Raw genomic sequence first — 15,012 nt, 5'->3', positions numbered from 1 at the left:
ATGAGTTCATGGCTGAACATGCAACTTCAGTACCCCATTCCTGCTTTCTCGCCATACCCCTTGATCCCCCTCGTAGTAAGGACTACATCTAACTCCTTTTTGAATATATTTAATGAATTGACCTCAACAACTTTCTGTGGTAGAGAATTCCACAGGTTCACCACTCTCTGGGTGAAGAAGTTTCTCCTCATCTCGGTCCTAAATGGCTTACCCCTTATCCTTAGACCGTGACCCCTTGTTCTGGACTTCCCCAACATTGGGAACATTCTTCCTGCATCTAACCTGTCTAAACCCGTCAGAATTTTAAACGTTTCTATGAGATCGCCTCTCATTCTTCTGAACTCCAGTGAATACAAGCCCAGTTGATCCAATCTTTCTTGATATGTCAGTCCCGCCATCCCGGGAATCAGTCTGGTGAACCTTCGCTGCACTCCCTCAATAGCAAGAATGTCCTTCCTCAAGTTAGGAGACCAATACTCCAGGTGTGGCCTCACCAAGGCCCTGTACAACTGTAGTAACACCTCCCTGCCCCTGTACTCAAATCCCCTCGCTATGAAGGCCAACATGCCATTTGCTTTCTTAACCACCTGCTGTACCTGCATGCCAACCTTCAATGACTGATGTACCATGACACCCAGGTCTCGTTGCACCTCCCCTTTTCCTAATCTGTCACCATTCAGATAATAGTCTGTCTCTCTGTTTTTACCACCAAAGTGGATAACCTCACATTTATCCACATTATACTTCATCTGCCATGCATTTGCCCACTCACCTAACCTATCCAAGTCACTCTGCAGCCTCATAGTTTCCTCCTCACAGCTCACACTGCCACCCAACTTAGTGTCATCCGCAAATTTGGAGATACTACATTTAATCCCCTCGTCTAAATCATTAATGTACAATGTAAACAGCTGGGGCCCCAGCACAGAACCTTACAGTACCCCACTAGTCACTGCCTGCCATTCTGAAAAGTACCCATTTACTCCTACTCTTTGCTTCCTATCTGCCAAGCAGTTCTCAATCCACATCAGCACACTACCCCCAATCCCATGTGCTTTAACTTTGCATATTAATCTCTTGTGTGGGACCTTGTCGAAAGCCTTCTGAAAGTCCATATACACCACATCAACTGGTTCTCCCTTGTCCACTCTACTATAAACATCCTCAAAAAATTCCAGAAGATTTGTCAAGCATGATTTCCCTTTCACAAATCCATGCTGACTTGGACCTATCATGTCACCTCTTTCCAAATGCGCTGCTATGACATCCTTAATAATTGATTCCATCATTTTACCCACTACCGATGTCAGGCTGACCGGTCTATAATTCCCTGTTTTCTCTCTCCCTCCTTTTTTTAAAAGTGGGGTTACATTGGCTACCCTCCACTCCATAGGAACTGATCCAGAGTCAATGGAATGTTGGAAAATGACTGTCAATGCATCTGCTATTTCCAAGGCCACCTCCTTAAGTACTTTGGGATGCAGTCCATCAGGCCCTGGGGATTTATCGGCCTTCAATCCCATCAATTTCCCCAACACAATTTCCCGACTAATAAGGATTTCCCTCAGTTCCTCCTTCTTACTAGACCCTCTGACCCCTTTTATATCCGGAAGGTTGTTTGTGTCCTCTTTAGTGAATACCGAACCAAAGTACTTGTTCAATTGGTCTGCCATTTCTTTGTTCCCCGTTGTGACTTCCCCTGATTCTGACTGCAGGGGACCTACATTTGTCTTTACTAACCTTTTTCTCTTTACATATCTATAGAAGCTTTTGCAGTCCGTCTTAATGTTCCCTGCAAGCTTCCCTGCTCTATTTTCCCTGCCCGAATCAAACCCTTTGTCCTCCTCTGCTGAGTTCTAAATTTCTCCCAGTCCCCGGGTTCGCTGCTATTTCTGGCCAATTTGTATGTCACTTCCTTGGCTTTAATACTATCCCTGATTTCCCTTGATAGCCACGGTTGAGCCACCTTCCCTTTTTTATTTTTACGCCAGACAGGGATGTACAATTGTTGTAGTTCATCCATGCGATCTCTAAATGTCTGCCATTGCCCATCCACAGTCAACCCCTTCAGAATCATTCGCCAATCTATCCTAGCCAATTCACGCCTCATACCTTCAAAGTTACCCTTCTTTAAGTTCTGGACCATGGTCTCTGAATTAACTGTTTCATTTTCCATCCTAATGTAGAATTCCACCATATTATGGTCACTCTTCCCCAAGGGGCCTCGCACAACAAGATTGCTTCGTCACTACTTTTTGTGATTTGATTGATTGTGCCTCTCAATCTATTTACTCCTCTATCCCATTCAGACTCTTAATATCCATCATCATTATAGGCAGTCCCTCGAAATCGAGGAAGACTTGCTTCCACTCCAAAAGTGAGTTTTCAGGTGACTGAACAGTCCAATTCGGGAATTACAGTCTCTGTCGCAGGTGGGACAGACAGTTGTTGGAGGAAAGGGTGGATGGGGAATCTGGTTTGCCGCACGCTCTTTCCGCTGCCTGTGCTTGGTTTCTGCATGCTCTCGGCGACGAGACTCGAGGTGCTCAGCGCCCTCCCGAATGCTATTCCACCACTTAATATTCAAGCAGTATATGGCCTCCTTATTCTTTCCACCAAAAGAACCACCCCACACTTATCTATTTTGAAATTCATTTGCCAATTACTCGCCCATTCTGCAAGCTTATTAATGTCTTCCTGTATTTTGTCACATTCTTGTTTTGCGTTAATTACACCTCCCAATTTGGTGTCATCCGCAAGTTTTGAAATTGTACTTCCAATTCTCGAGTCTAAATCATTAATGTAAATTGTAACAGTGGTCCCAGCTGTACAGACAATTTAATTTGTTTTTATTAATTGTTGCCCTCACTTAATTTTTAAGTCCTTTTACACTTATATTCTTTAACTGTATCTGTTCCCTGACCGTTTATGATAGCCTTATTCTTTACCTAGATCTGACTTGTACTCTGATCTCCTATTTCTTTTATCTTCAGATTTATGTTACTTTCACCAGATACATCTCTGCCCTCCGCCCCACCCAATCTTACTAATTTAAAGTCCTATCCACATCCCTATTTATCCTTTTCACTAGGACACTGGTCCCATTCTGATTCAGGTAGAGCCTGTTCCAACAGTACAGCTCCTTTCTGTCCCAAATATATACATTTATAGGATGAATCATGCTAAAATATATTGTTAACCTAAATTTCTCCGTTAAGGTCTCTGCTGTTACTGTGCTTCCTCCCTTTGTTCGTCTCGTAGAACAGTGTAAGCTGAAGGCTTAACCATGAACAAAATTAATATCTCGCCCTGATCCTTCAATAAAACATTGAATACTCTCAGTGGAGGTGGAAGTGAAGGAGTGACCCCGTCCATTTATCCCCTTTTTCTCCCTACACATTCCTCGGGAACAGGATTCTGTTACCATGATGAAATGTTTCCTTTAGTGACCTGGATGAAAATTGGTGAAGGTGCCAGAATTCAAATGATAGTCAACACTAGGATTTTGACCCTCTGGATTGAGAGTGTAGTGTTTGTCCAAATGCAACGCATTCCTCCAGTCAGTTGTTTACAAGTCAAAAAGTTAGCATAACCAAATAACATGGATACTTGTAAATATGTGAAAAACAGGGGCCTGGGAACACTGTTAGAATCATGTCACATTCTTGTTGGTGCGGTGTGGTTCTTGCTTTGTGTATATCTACTGAAAGTAAAGTGGCAGATTTATGTTCAAATAGACATTTAACAGAGATAATCAAATCACAGCAATAAACCAATTAAAATGAAGCACACTTTATTTGTGTTTAATAATCCAGTCAAGATTCATAATTCAGACCACCATTATCATAAAGTGATAGATTTAGCACTGATTGGTAAAACAATTACTACTTACGTTTTTTTTTTGCCTCCTCCAGTTTTCTCCCCTTACCCTCCTCTTCTGAAAGACTCATACTGGAGTATAGTTTCATTACTATCGACTGTTAAAATCTTTATACACGATGATTGAGTTTTAACGAGGCAGCCGTCAAAACGAAACCTGAACAAAAACGCATCATTTCTGTCACATCTCATCTGAAGAGAAAGAAAGATTCATGCTGGGAAACAGTTTCAGTGGTATTGGCAGTGCCATAGTACCTTACCAAAGGGACTACTTTTCACGTGAACTGGGTCACAGTGTTGATGGGTTATTTGACTCTGTAGGCCATCACAGCTGAGCTTGTTCCTGTTATCACCTAAAATTCACATAAGCATATTAGTAGTGGAGAAGGTGGGAGCATTTAATAGCAATCAGAAGCGGAATTGATGGCTCCCCATTCTGCCCCTTCCCAAGCTCACGGATGTGTTGGCCAATTATCATGCCCAACCTCCTCCCATCTTCACTCTGACAAAGATCAGCTTAACTCAACCCACACCAGAAATTAAACCTGATGACTTTGTAATATGTATGGTTGAGTACCACACCATACAATGCATTAACACATTAAGCTATCACCCCTTCAAAAATATCTGTGAACTATTACATTTTAAAATGTAGTGCATCTGTCCAGGAGCATATGTTTATAAAGTTATTAGTGTAAATGAAAACTGTTAGCTACAGAATGAATGGTGAAAACGCTAGAATTTCTCATTTGAGAAATTTTTGTTTTAACTTATCTCACAGTGAACCACCTGAAGATGATGTTTCAAAGAACTCTGAAGTATCCAATGGAAATTTAAAGAGAAGAGAGAAATACAAAAATACTAAAAAAAAACAAGATGATAAGAAAGACAGTAGGATCAAAGTTTCTACCTGGGCATCTCGGCCTGGTAGTGGATTCAAAGATCAGATGCAGAGAAGACCAACATGTACAAGGAAAAGTGTTCCTGCTGCTACTATTACTGGTGTTTTTATAGAACAAAAAAAAGAAGAAACATTTGCGGACCATCCAAGCAGTCTAAATCAAACTCAACCATTAGAGCACAATTACATCAACCGTCCAGTGGTTGATTTAACCATATGTGACTTGGAAGCTGAACCGGACGATGCCCACAGACCTCAGGAGAATGCGCACATCAACAATTCACAGTCCAATACCAATGAGAATCCTACTCTTGTTACTGACACAGAGAATGACAAAGAAAAAACAAAGACCTTTGGATTCAGTACATACAAACTAAAATACTGGGTTGTCAATATTAATAACAAAGCTAACCTCTTGGGTAGACCACAGAACATTCAGCAAAAACAATGCATTTCCAGGATACAAATGGCCCGATATAAGCCGCCTCATGCCAAGCAGTAGTGACTGCCAACTTAAAAAGCTGATCATCAACTTGTATAGACAGTTAAGGGGAGACTTAATAAGGGTGTTCAAAATGATGAGGGGTTTTGATGGTAAATAAAGGAGAAACTGTTTCCACTGGAAGGTCAGAAACCAAAGAATACAGATTTAAGATAATCGGCAAAACAATCATTTGGGAGAAGAGGAGAAATTATTTTATGCAGCGAGTTGTGATGAACTGGAATGCACTGCCTGCAAGGGCGGTGGAAGTAGAGTCTACAGTAACTTTCAAAAGGGAATGGGATATGTACTCAAAGGAAAAATGTGCAGGGCTATGGAGAAAGGGCAAGGGAGTGGGACTAATTGGATAGTTCTTTCAAAGAGCTGGCACAGGTACAATGGGCCGAATGGTCTCCTGTGCTGTATGATTCTATGTTAGCATTGTTGTGCAGTGAGGATTTTTGTTTAAAGTTAAGATTATTGGAACCAAATATGAAATGAATTTGAGCTTATCAAGTGAGAAATTACTGTTGCATATTGTGGATATCTTCAGTCTTTGATGTCACTACAGGAATAATTAGTAATATCAGTTTCAAAGCATGCAAACATTTACAAACATACAGAAATATTTTGATCATTTATCAGGTGGTTTATGAAGTGAAAAACCAAACATGAGAAACATCCTAGATTTGATTTAAAGTACTTTAATATCTTAAGCAGGAAATAGTTGGCACTCGTATTGCATCATACTTTGGTGCATAGATAAAATTAGCGCTTATCCAAAAATTTGTTCATAGTGAAACTGACACATTTCCAGATTTACTTCTGATTACATTTTTTAAGAGAACTATGGATCTTTTGATGAGCTTTAAATTACCCTTTTTACCTTGAATAAAATCCGGTGGTTGCAGCAGGGGAAATTTCACCAATTTTTGAGGAAACAGTTTTTCCATTTTCGATCAGACGCTCCTGCAAAACGTGTCAAATTCTCACCACCTCCTTTATTTTCTGCTCCCTCCTTAGGGCTTTCTGGCTGATAAACCATTCCATTGTTTGTGGAAAACTTGCCTGAGACTCTGCCACTATCACCCATATCAACCACTAGGTGGTGTGAAAAATGACCTCAAGTTGACAACGCATTAACATACCTCCCTTTAGCCAAGAATTGATCTGAATACTTGGCTCTAATACAGTTGGTGTGAAGATCAGAGGCATATATCCTACTGTTTCTTTGAACGTGCATTGTACAACCATTTTTTTTTTGCAAGTTTCAAAAATTATTTAAAGTAAATCATTCCGAATGAATGATTTCAATCCAGTTTAATTTGAAGAAATGGAGGAAAAATTACTATGGAAATTCTAATGTAAAAGATATGTCAGGCTATTATGGTCATTTTTTATTTGGGCACTGTAAATTCCCTTATACTCCCAAGAAAACATATGATCACATTCTGCTGTTAATGAATCCTATTAGCAAAATGACCAACATCTTTAACTGCAATGCAATTGTCAATTTTTAAGGCAACCTAAAAGTAAAGAACTGTGACGATACAACAAGATGATTTAATCCTGAGTTCAGAAGACATCCATGAAGTGACTTGAGCTGCACTCGTTGCTTTTGAGCTCATGTGGACTCAACTAAAATTATTCTTAATTTAGTCATTCACAACCATGTTATTCTGCACATAGGATCCACTATTTTCTTTTCATGAGGACAGTGAACTATGCAGCATTGCAAGTTCAGTTATTCAATAGACAGCTATATACCAAACCTACATACTAGACTATCCTGAATGCAATTACTATGGATTAACATGGTCAGATTAGGTAACCTAATAGTCTTCAGACTGAGTTCATAATTATATGCACAATATCAGTATTTTTTTCCAGTTCTGTGCCCAATGGAATTTATAAAATAGAATATAACAAATGCAGAGATACACCATAGTAGTAGGTTAGTTAACCCCCAACGTTTTAGTTGAAAATAGAAAAAAATGTGACACGTGACTGTTGTTTGTTATTTTGCATTGGGCATATTTATCTGCTTCACTGCATTATTTGGGGGCAGTGGAGTATTAATTGATGGTTAGCCCTAATCCGAATACTGTAATCTGTAAAGTTAGACAAAATAATCTTTATATGCAATAATCAGCACAGGAAAATGGCAACATCGAGGTCTGAAACAGCCCTTCAACAAAGCTTTATCCTATGAACTCGACAGCATCTTGTCATCACTGTGATTTGTGGGACTTATTCTTATACATCTAACTAAATACAGTGATGCATTTGGAATAAAGTAGTAAAATAGTAATAAAGAGCTGAAATATGATCTATTATTCATATAGTATGCTCCAGATGTATGGGTAGTCTTCTACAACTTCAATGCATTTATTCAGGCACAGATCAAGACAGAATAAATAACTATGGACAAATGTGCACAAAAGAAACATGCGTGATGCCTGCGGGAAGGGAATGGCTCCTTAAGCTTCCCAGCATATTTTAGCCAGCTAGTCTCCAGACAATCTATTCTCATTTATATGATGTCTGCACAAAAGGATACAAGAATTAAAGAAGGATATTAATATTCTGCCAATCTCTGATCTGCTGGGGATTTTTAAAGCCCATTACTAAATATATCTGTGTATGAGAATAATGTACAGTAATTAGCACAGAAGGGAGATTCCAAAATGGTACTGAACTGTGACTATTTGTCACACTGTGTTTCATACTTTTTATTAAAATACATGTGTACAATATGCAGTCCTTGTCTAAATCCATTTCTCAGAAAATCAATTTAAGTAATCAATAGATGTGAATTGTTTAAAAAATGACTGGGGATCAGTTGTCAGCCTTTGTTTGTGTTCTGTGTATTTTGCATTTCACTTTGACCCTTCCGAATTTTACTATTTTAAAACTTGAGTGATGCAAGTGATTTAGCCCTGTGTTCTATGGTCAAGATGTCCTACTTATTTGAAATGTACTTTGAAGTTCTGAATAAAAGCATGGTATTCCACAAGGCAGGCATAATTAAACTGACTCATTAAAACGCTATATACATTTTTATTAATAATGAAATAAGTAAAACTTCGAATACGCAACAGTAAGAAGATAGTTTTGGAGAGGTATAAATTATATAATTTTTTCACCTCAACTTTTTATTAAAGTTATCATAGAATGTAAGAGTGCTGAAACAGATCAGTTAGCCCATCATGCCTGCACAAGAATGACATTTTTAATTTTATGTAGTTTTAATACAGTTTACATATAAGAATGAGGGGGCTCGACAAGGTGAGGATATTTCCACTCATAGGGGAAACTAAAACTAGGGGACATAGTCTCAGAATAAGGGGCCACCCATTTAAAACTGAGATGAGGAGGAATTTCTTCTCTGAGGATTGTAAATCTATGGAATTCTCTGCCCCAGAGAGCTGTGGAGGCTGGGTCATTGAATATATTTATGGCGGAGATAGATTTTTGAGCGATAAGGGAGTAAAGGATTATGTGGAGCAGGCAGGGAAGTGGAGCTGAGTCCATGATCAGATCAGCCATGATCTTATTGAATGGTGGAGCAGGCTCAAGGGGCCAAATGGCCTACTCCTGCTCCTATTTCTTATGTTTAATTCCTCCTCATGATACTTCAATACAAATTGATTTAGGACTTATATAAATCAGGGAATTGATTTCCTGATGCAGCTGTTCCTTCTTCCCTAATTCAAAGTATATAATTAAGAATTATTCCATCACTAATCATTACAATTTAAGAAATGCAGCTCTACTTACTAAAATAAGAACTTTCAAAGAATTAGAAGCAAACCCAAGAGACATAGGGGTCCATGTACATAGATCGTTCAAATGTCATGGACAGGTACCGAAAATAATCAAAAGGATAATGGAATGCTGAGATTTATATCTAGAGGATTAAAATACAAGGGGGTAGAAGTTATGCAACAGTTATACAAAGCTCTGGTTAGACCACACCTGGAGTATTGTGTTTAGTTCTGGACAACATACTTTAGGAAGGATATATTGGCCTTGCAGGGAGTAGATTTATCAGAATGGTACCTGGACTTCAAGGGTTATATTAAGAGCAGAGATCACACAAACTGGGGTTGTATTCCCTGGAATGTAGACAGTTAAGGGGTGATTTGATCAAAGTTTTCAAGATATTAAGGGAAACTGATAGGGTAGATGGAGAGAAACTGTTTCGGCTAGTTGGGGAGTCTAGGACTAGGGGACATAACCTAAACATTAGAACAAGGCCTTTCAGGAGTGAGGTTAGGAAACACTTCAACACGAAAAGGGTGGTACAAGTTTCTTCTGCAAATGGCAGTTGATGCTGGATCAATTGAGGAGTCATCACTAAGAGAGTGGGGAAAGAGGTTAGGAAAATGTCTTTTATATAGTGGTTTGTTGGGCCATGACAAGGAGTGACTGAGGCAGAGCCCATTGGATCTTTAACTTAATTAATATGTTAATATATATTAATTAATATCCCAACCTCTGTCGTCGAACTACAGTACGTGGACGACGCTTGCATCTGTGCACATTCAGAGACTGAACTCTACTCGGAACTCCTTCACGGCAAACGAGACAAAGGTGGACAGAGGAAACGCTACAAGGACACCCTCAAAGCCTCCCTGATAAAGTGCAACATCCCCACCGACACCTGGGACTCTCTGGCCAAAGACCGCCCTAAGTGGAGGAAGTGAATTCAGGAGGGCACTGAGCATCTGTGTCTCATCGCTTCTCGGCCTTTTGGCTAAGATCAAGTGTAGTACCGTTTCTGACCAGCCACCATGACCTCCGGGTGGTTTCTCCCTGGTCAGGAAGGTATATGCTTGCATTTTTGGAAACAGGAGGTGGGTGGGGAGGTTTGACCCATCCACCTCCACGGAGGTGTGTGGGGGACCTGAGCCATCCACCTCCATGGCACGAACCTGGTATTGCAGTACTTCCAGGAACGGTGCAGTGGCTCTAGGCCTTTTGGCTAAGAGCATTGGCGCAGAGTGATCCTTGGCATGTGCAAGGTGACCTCTGGCGTTTGTGATTTGACAAAGAATTGGAACGATTGGCTACGAATTAAAAAAAAAAAATCTGTGTCTCATCGCTGAGAGCATGCAGAAATCAAGCGCGAGCAGCGGAAAGAGCGTGCGGCAAATCTGTCCCACGCTCCCTTACCCTCAACAACTATGTCCCACCTGTGACAGGGACTGTGGTTCTCGTATTGGACTGTTCAGCCATCTAAGGACTCATTTTAAGAGTGGAAGCAAGTCTTCCTCGATTCCTATGATGATGACGAACTCCAAGTCATAGTCAACATCTTCACTGAGCCGTACGAAAGCATAGGCCTTACAGTAAACATCAGTAAGACAAAGGTTCTCCACCAACTTGACCCCGCCACACAGCACTGCCCCCCAGTTATCAAGATCCACAGCGCAGCCCTGGACAAGGTGGACCACTTTCCATACCTCGGGAGCCTATTATCAGCAAGGGCAGACACCGTAGATGAGGTTCAACACTGCCTCCAGTGCACCAGCGCTGCCTGAGGAAGAGAGTGTTTGAAGCTCAGGCCCTCAAATCTGCCACCAAGCTCATGGTCTACAGGGCTGTAGTGATACCCGCCCTCCTGTATGGCTCAGAGACGTGGACCATATACAGTTGACACCTCAAATCGCTGAAAAAGTATCACCAACGATGTCTCCGCAAGATCCTGCAAATCCCCTGGGAAGACAGATGCACCAACGTTAGCGTCCTCAATCAGGCCAACATCCCTAGCATTGAAGCACTGACCACACTCGACCAGCTCCGCTGGGCAGGCCACATTGTTCGCATGTCTGACACAAGACTCCCAACTCCTACACGGTAAGCGAACCTCGGTGGGCAGAGGAAACATTTCAAGGACACCCTCAAAGCCTCCTTGATAAAATGCAACATCCCCACTGACACCTGGGAGTCCCTGGCCAAAGGCCACCCTAAGTGGAGGAAGAGCATCCGGGAGGGCGCTGAGCACCTCGAGACTCGTCGCCGAGAGCATGCAGAAAGCAAGCGCAGGCAGCGGAAGGAGCGTGCGGTAAACCAGTCCCACCCACCCTTTCCTTCAATGACCGTCTGTCCCACCTGCAACAGAGACTGTAATTCCTATATTGGACTGTTCAGTCACCTAAGAACTCACTTTTAGAGTGGAAGCAAGTCTTCCTCGATTTCGAGGGACTGCCTATGATGATGATAATATTCAAAGCAGAAGACGATATAAGGCTATGAGAAGAGAGCACATAGGATTCATTTTTGGATTGTTCTAGCAAAGAGACAGCAATGCTACGATGGGCCAAATGGCCTCCTTCTGTACTGTAAACTTCTATGGTACTGACATTCAGCATGTCATCATCATAGGCAGTCCCTCATATCAAGGATGACTTGCTTCCACGCCAAAAAGGGATGAGATCACAGGTGTTTCAATGAAGAACCTAATATTCCAGGTCCCGAACTACATGTTGAAGGTTGGAAGGTGCCTGTGCATGGATTTTTTTAACGTGTGGTGTCCGTCACATCAGCCACCACACAGGCTTGACAGAGCTAGGTCTTCATCCAGTGGCAAGGATTAACCAAGATGACTGGAGACCAGCTCTGCTGCACGGACCTAGTGCACGCACATATCGCAGTGTGGGCTGGCGCGTGCTGCCCCTGGGCCCTCGCCTCTTCTGGGCCCCGATCACGCCGCTCTGCAATCTCTCAGCGCTCCTGCCCCCCGACCTCGCAGTGAGGTCAGAGAGCTAATAGCCATTTCAAACATGTAATAAAATGGCAGCTCTTTCGGGCATTGAAATACATTTCTAGCTTTCAAGCTGTGCATGCTAGTTCATTATTAGGGTGATTATAAAATCGTCAATTACAAGCCCACTAATGGTTTCAGTTCACAGTATTTTGGGAATAAAAATGAAGATTTAAAAAATACAAATGTGGGTAAGTTTATATTTTGGACTTTTTTGTTGTTGCAAGAATGTGATTACATTGATCAGGTGCCCAGGTAAAAGGATGTGAAGCAGTGAGATATTCTTGAAGTTAAATTCATTGAAATTATGTCCTTTGGTAATTTCAAGCAGAAAAGCTACATCATGATTAAAACATTCCAGTGTTTTCTGTTTTTACACATATTAACCCATTTATTTTAAACAGATTAACACCGGGTATTAAAATATCACACACAGGAATGTAGCACGAGTGCGATAAGCATTCATACATGAAGTTCACCTATCAGATTTTTCTGCTATGTATTAACAGAGTAATGTTTTAGGCAGAATTAACATACTAATAGTTTGGGGTGTCAGTTGTGGCTCAGTGGTAGCAGTCTTGCCTTTGAGTCAGAAGGTTGAAAGTTCAACGATCACTCCAGAGTCTTGAGCACAAAATCTAGACTGACACCGTCAGAGGTGCAATCTTTCAGATGAGACATTAAACCAATCTGCCCTCTCAGGTAGATGTAAAAAATCCCATGGCACAATTTGGAGAAGGGCAGGGGAGTTCTTCCAGTGTCCTGACCAACATTTATCCCTCAACCAAAACCTAAAACAGATGTCCTGAACATTTATTTCATTGTTACGTGCAATATGGCTCCCACATAGGGCGAGATTTTTCCTACCGGGTCGGGAGAGAAATGGGCGACATCGGGTGTGGATTCGAATGCCACTACTGGCTCAATGTCCGCTTCGCCCACGACTTTCCCGATTGGGCTTGTTAAACCCGCCCTATGAGGTTCCTGGCCAATTAAAAGGAAGCGGGTCTGATTATGTCATTTGAGGACATGTCATCAGCCGGTTTCCTTAAAGGGACCATGCCCACATTAATTTTGACAGTGGTGCTGCATCGAGGTGCTGCAAACATTGACAAGCACTGCACAAAGATGCACAGCTGCACCCAGGCTCCCCCATAACTCGCTCCATATGCTTATGGAAGGAGTCACAGCACGCAAGGAGGTTCTCTTCCCTTCCAATGGGCGGAAGAGACCTCCCCAGGACACCAACACAGCTTGGTTGCACATTGTACAGGAGGACCTGGCTGCAATGATGCAACCTTTCAATGATCTCAGTCGATCATGAAATGTTACTGCAAAGCCACACTCTCTCATATCCTGCTGTGCCACTCATCACATCCCCATCGCTCTGCCTTCCCTACCCTACTCCTGCCATCCTTACTACCAACTTAACTTACACCTCCACATTATCACATGCCCATCTCACTAGCCACTCCTCACTCTCACCCTTGCCCAATCATACCAACTAGCAACACACAAGAGTAGGCACTTGGATGTTTTCGAAAATGTTTGTGTCAAGTTTCTGTGAATGTGTTGTCAAACAGTGAAATCTTTATTTTCAACAATTTGCCTTCTTGGACAGATTGGTGTGCTTCTTTGGAAGTGACTTAGTGAGCTGTAGTGAATGGTGAGATATAACGCCCCCCCCCCCCCCCGAAACCCCTGCAATGTTGATGAGTGAAAGGAATGACTTGGGCATTGTGGGGATACTTTATGGAGCTGGTGTGGGTTGGTGCCAACCTGGTGCATCAAGTGGCAGCCAGGGTGTACAACAACAAGTGAAGCAAATCTGGCCATGGCGAGGACATCCCTGGCAGAAATGTGGTCATGTGCTGATGCCCTGTGTCCTATCCAGCATCAGATGATTGTGGAGAAGGTTGGTGTTGTTGTTGGTGTTGCTGGTGTGCCTGGTGATGTTGATGATCATGGTGGGATTCTGAGGACCAAGGTGAGATTTTTTTTCAAGGGCACTGATGCTGATGGAATAGATGGCAGGTGAAGTTGAGATGACAGAAGCGATCTGTCAATGGTAAGATAGATTGTTCCAAGGAGGTGACAGTGGATAGAGAGTATACTCCAAAGACTTCCAAACTGTATAAAGCACAAACCTGTATTCCAAATCCTGAAGGCTCCAGCTTCTAACATTGGAAAGTGAACAGCTGTGATATGGTAGCTTGTATACCAGTTTTGCAAACTGTCACCCATTCAAAGCAATGGAGAGTCACTGAAAACCCGACGCGCTTTCGTGATGTGATCCCTGAGCGACGTGAAAAAAATTGCAAAAATGGTTAGTAGCTGGTAAAATGCTGCTTAAATACCTTTAAACACCGTCTTAGCTATTTCAGTTCGCTCAGTCTCCGCTTAGTGCCGGGTCTGCAAAGCGCAGGCAGAGCCGGCGCTTGGGAAACTTACACGGAGGTGTGTTCAGAGCAGGATACTGCCCTGCTGTCATTCTTTCAGATTTTGACAGCGGACCCGCCTTTTGAGCATTGGAAAAATCCAGCCCGTTATGTTTCCTACTACATTACGACAGTGACTACAATTCAGAACTAGTTACATTACCTGTAAAGCTCTCTGGAACATCCTCAATTCATGAAAGGAGCTATATAAATACAATTACTTTTTTTTCATTAAAATAAACAACGGCTGAAAATTGTGGCCTCTCCAGATGCGTATGATGTGCGCATGTGCGCACGCACCCAAAGAGGTCTTGCAAATGTCGGTTTTCAGCGCGCAATGCGCATGCACCGAAAACAGGCTTTTGCGATCTGTCAAACTTTCTTTTGATAGATCGCACGCATCCTCGCAGGGAGGACATTTACGGGCAGAGATTTAGGCTATTTGCCCAACAAATATCCTTCAAACTCTTACGCCTGGTAAAAGCAGGCGTATGGCCTACTTTTACCAGCATGAGTTTTAAAACATAGAAAAATTTAATGTTAT

General features: G+C 42.0%; 1 protein-coding gene and 1 pseudogene across 4 annotated transcripts in view; both read left to right on the top strand.

The window, feature by feature from the left end:
* LOC139232898 (uncharacterized) overlaps window positions 1-8,258 on the top strand; it is a 47,902-nt gene extending 39,644 nt beyond the window's left edge. For all 4 annotated transcript variants that reach the window (XM_070863392.1, XM_070863394.1, XM_070863390.1 and 1 more), the window contains one exon: window positions 4,661-8,258. In XM_070863392.1, the coding sequence (XP_070719493.1) occupies window positions 4,661-5,282 (622 nt within the window). In that variant the 3' untranslated portion in view covers window positions 5,283-8,258. The remainder of the gene's footprint in view (window positions 1-4,660) is intronic.
* A 1,742-nt stretch (window positions 8,259-10,000) lies between these two features.
* On the top strand, window positions 10,001-10,235 carry LOC139233276 (U2 spliceosomal RNA; annotated as a pseudogene).
* The last annotated feature ends 4,777 nt before the right edge of the window (window positions 10,236-15,012 follow it).

This window comes from Pristiophorus japonicus, chromosome 20 (genome assembly GCF_044704955.1).
Source record: "Pristiophorus japonicus isolate sPriJap1 chromosome 20, sPriJap1.hap1, whole genome shotgun sequence".
Taxonomy (NCBI): domain Eukaryota; kingdom Metazoa; phylum Chordata; class Chondrichthyes; family Pristiophoridae; genus Pristiophorus; species Pristiophorus japonicus.
This window is presented reverse-complemented; position numbering and strand designations above follow the sequence as displayed.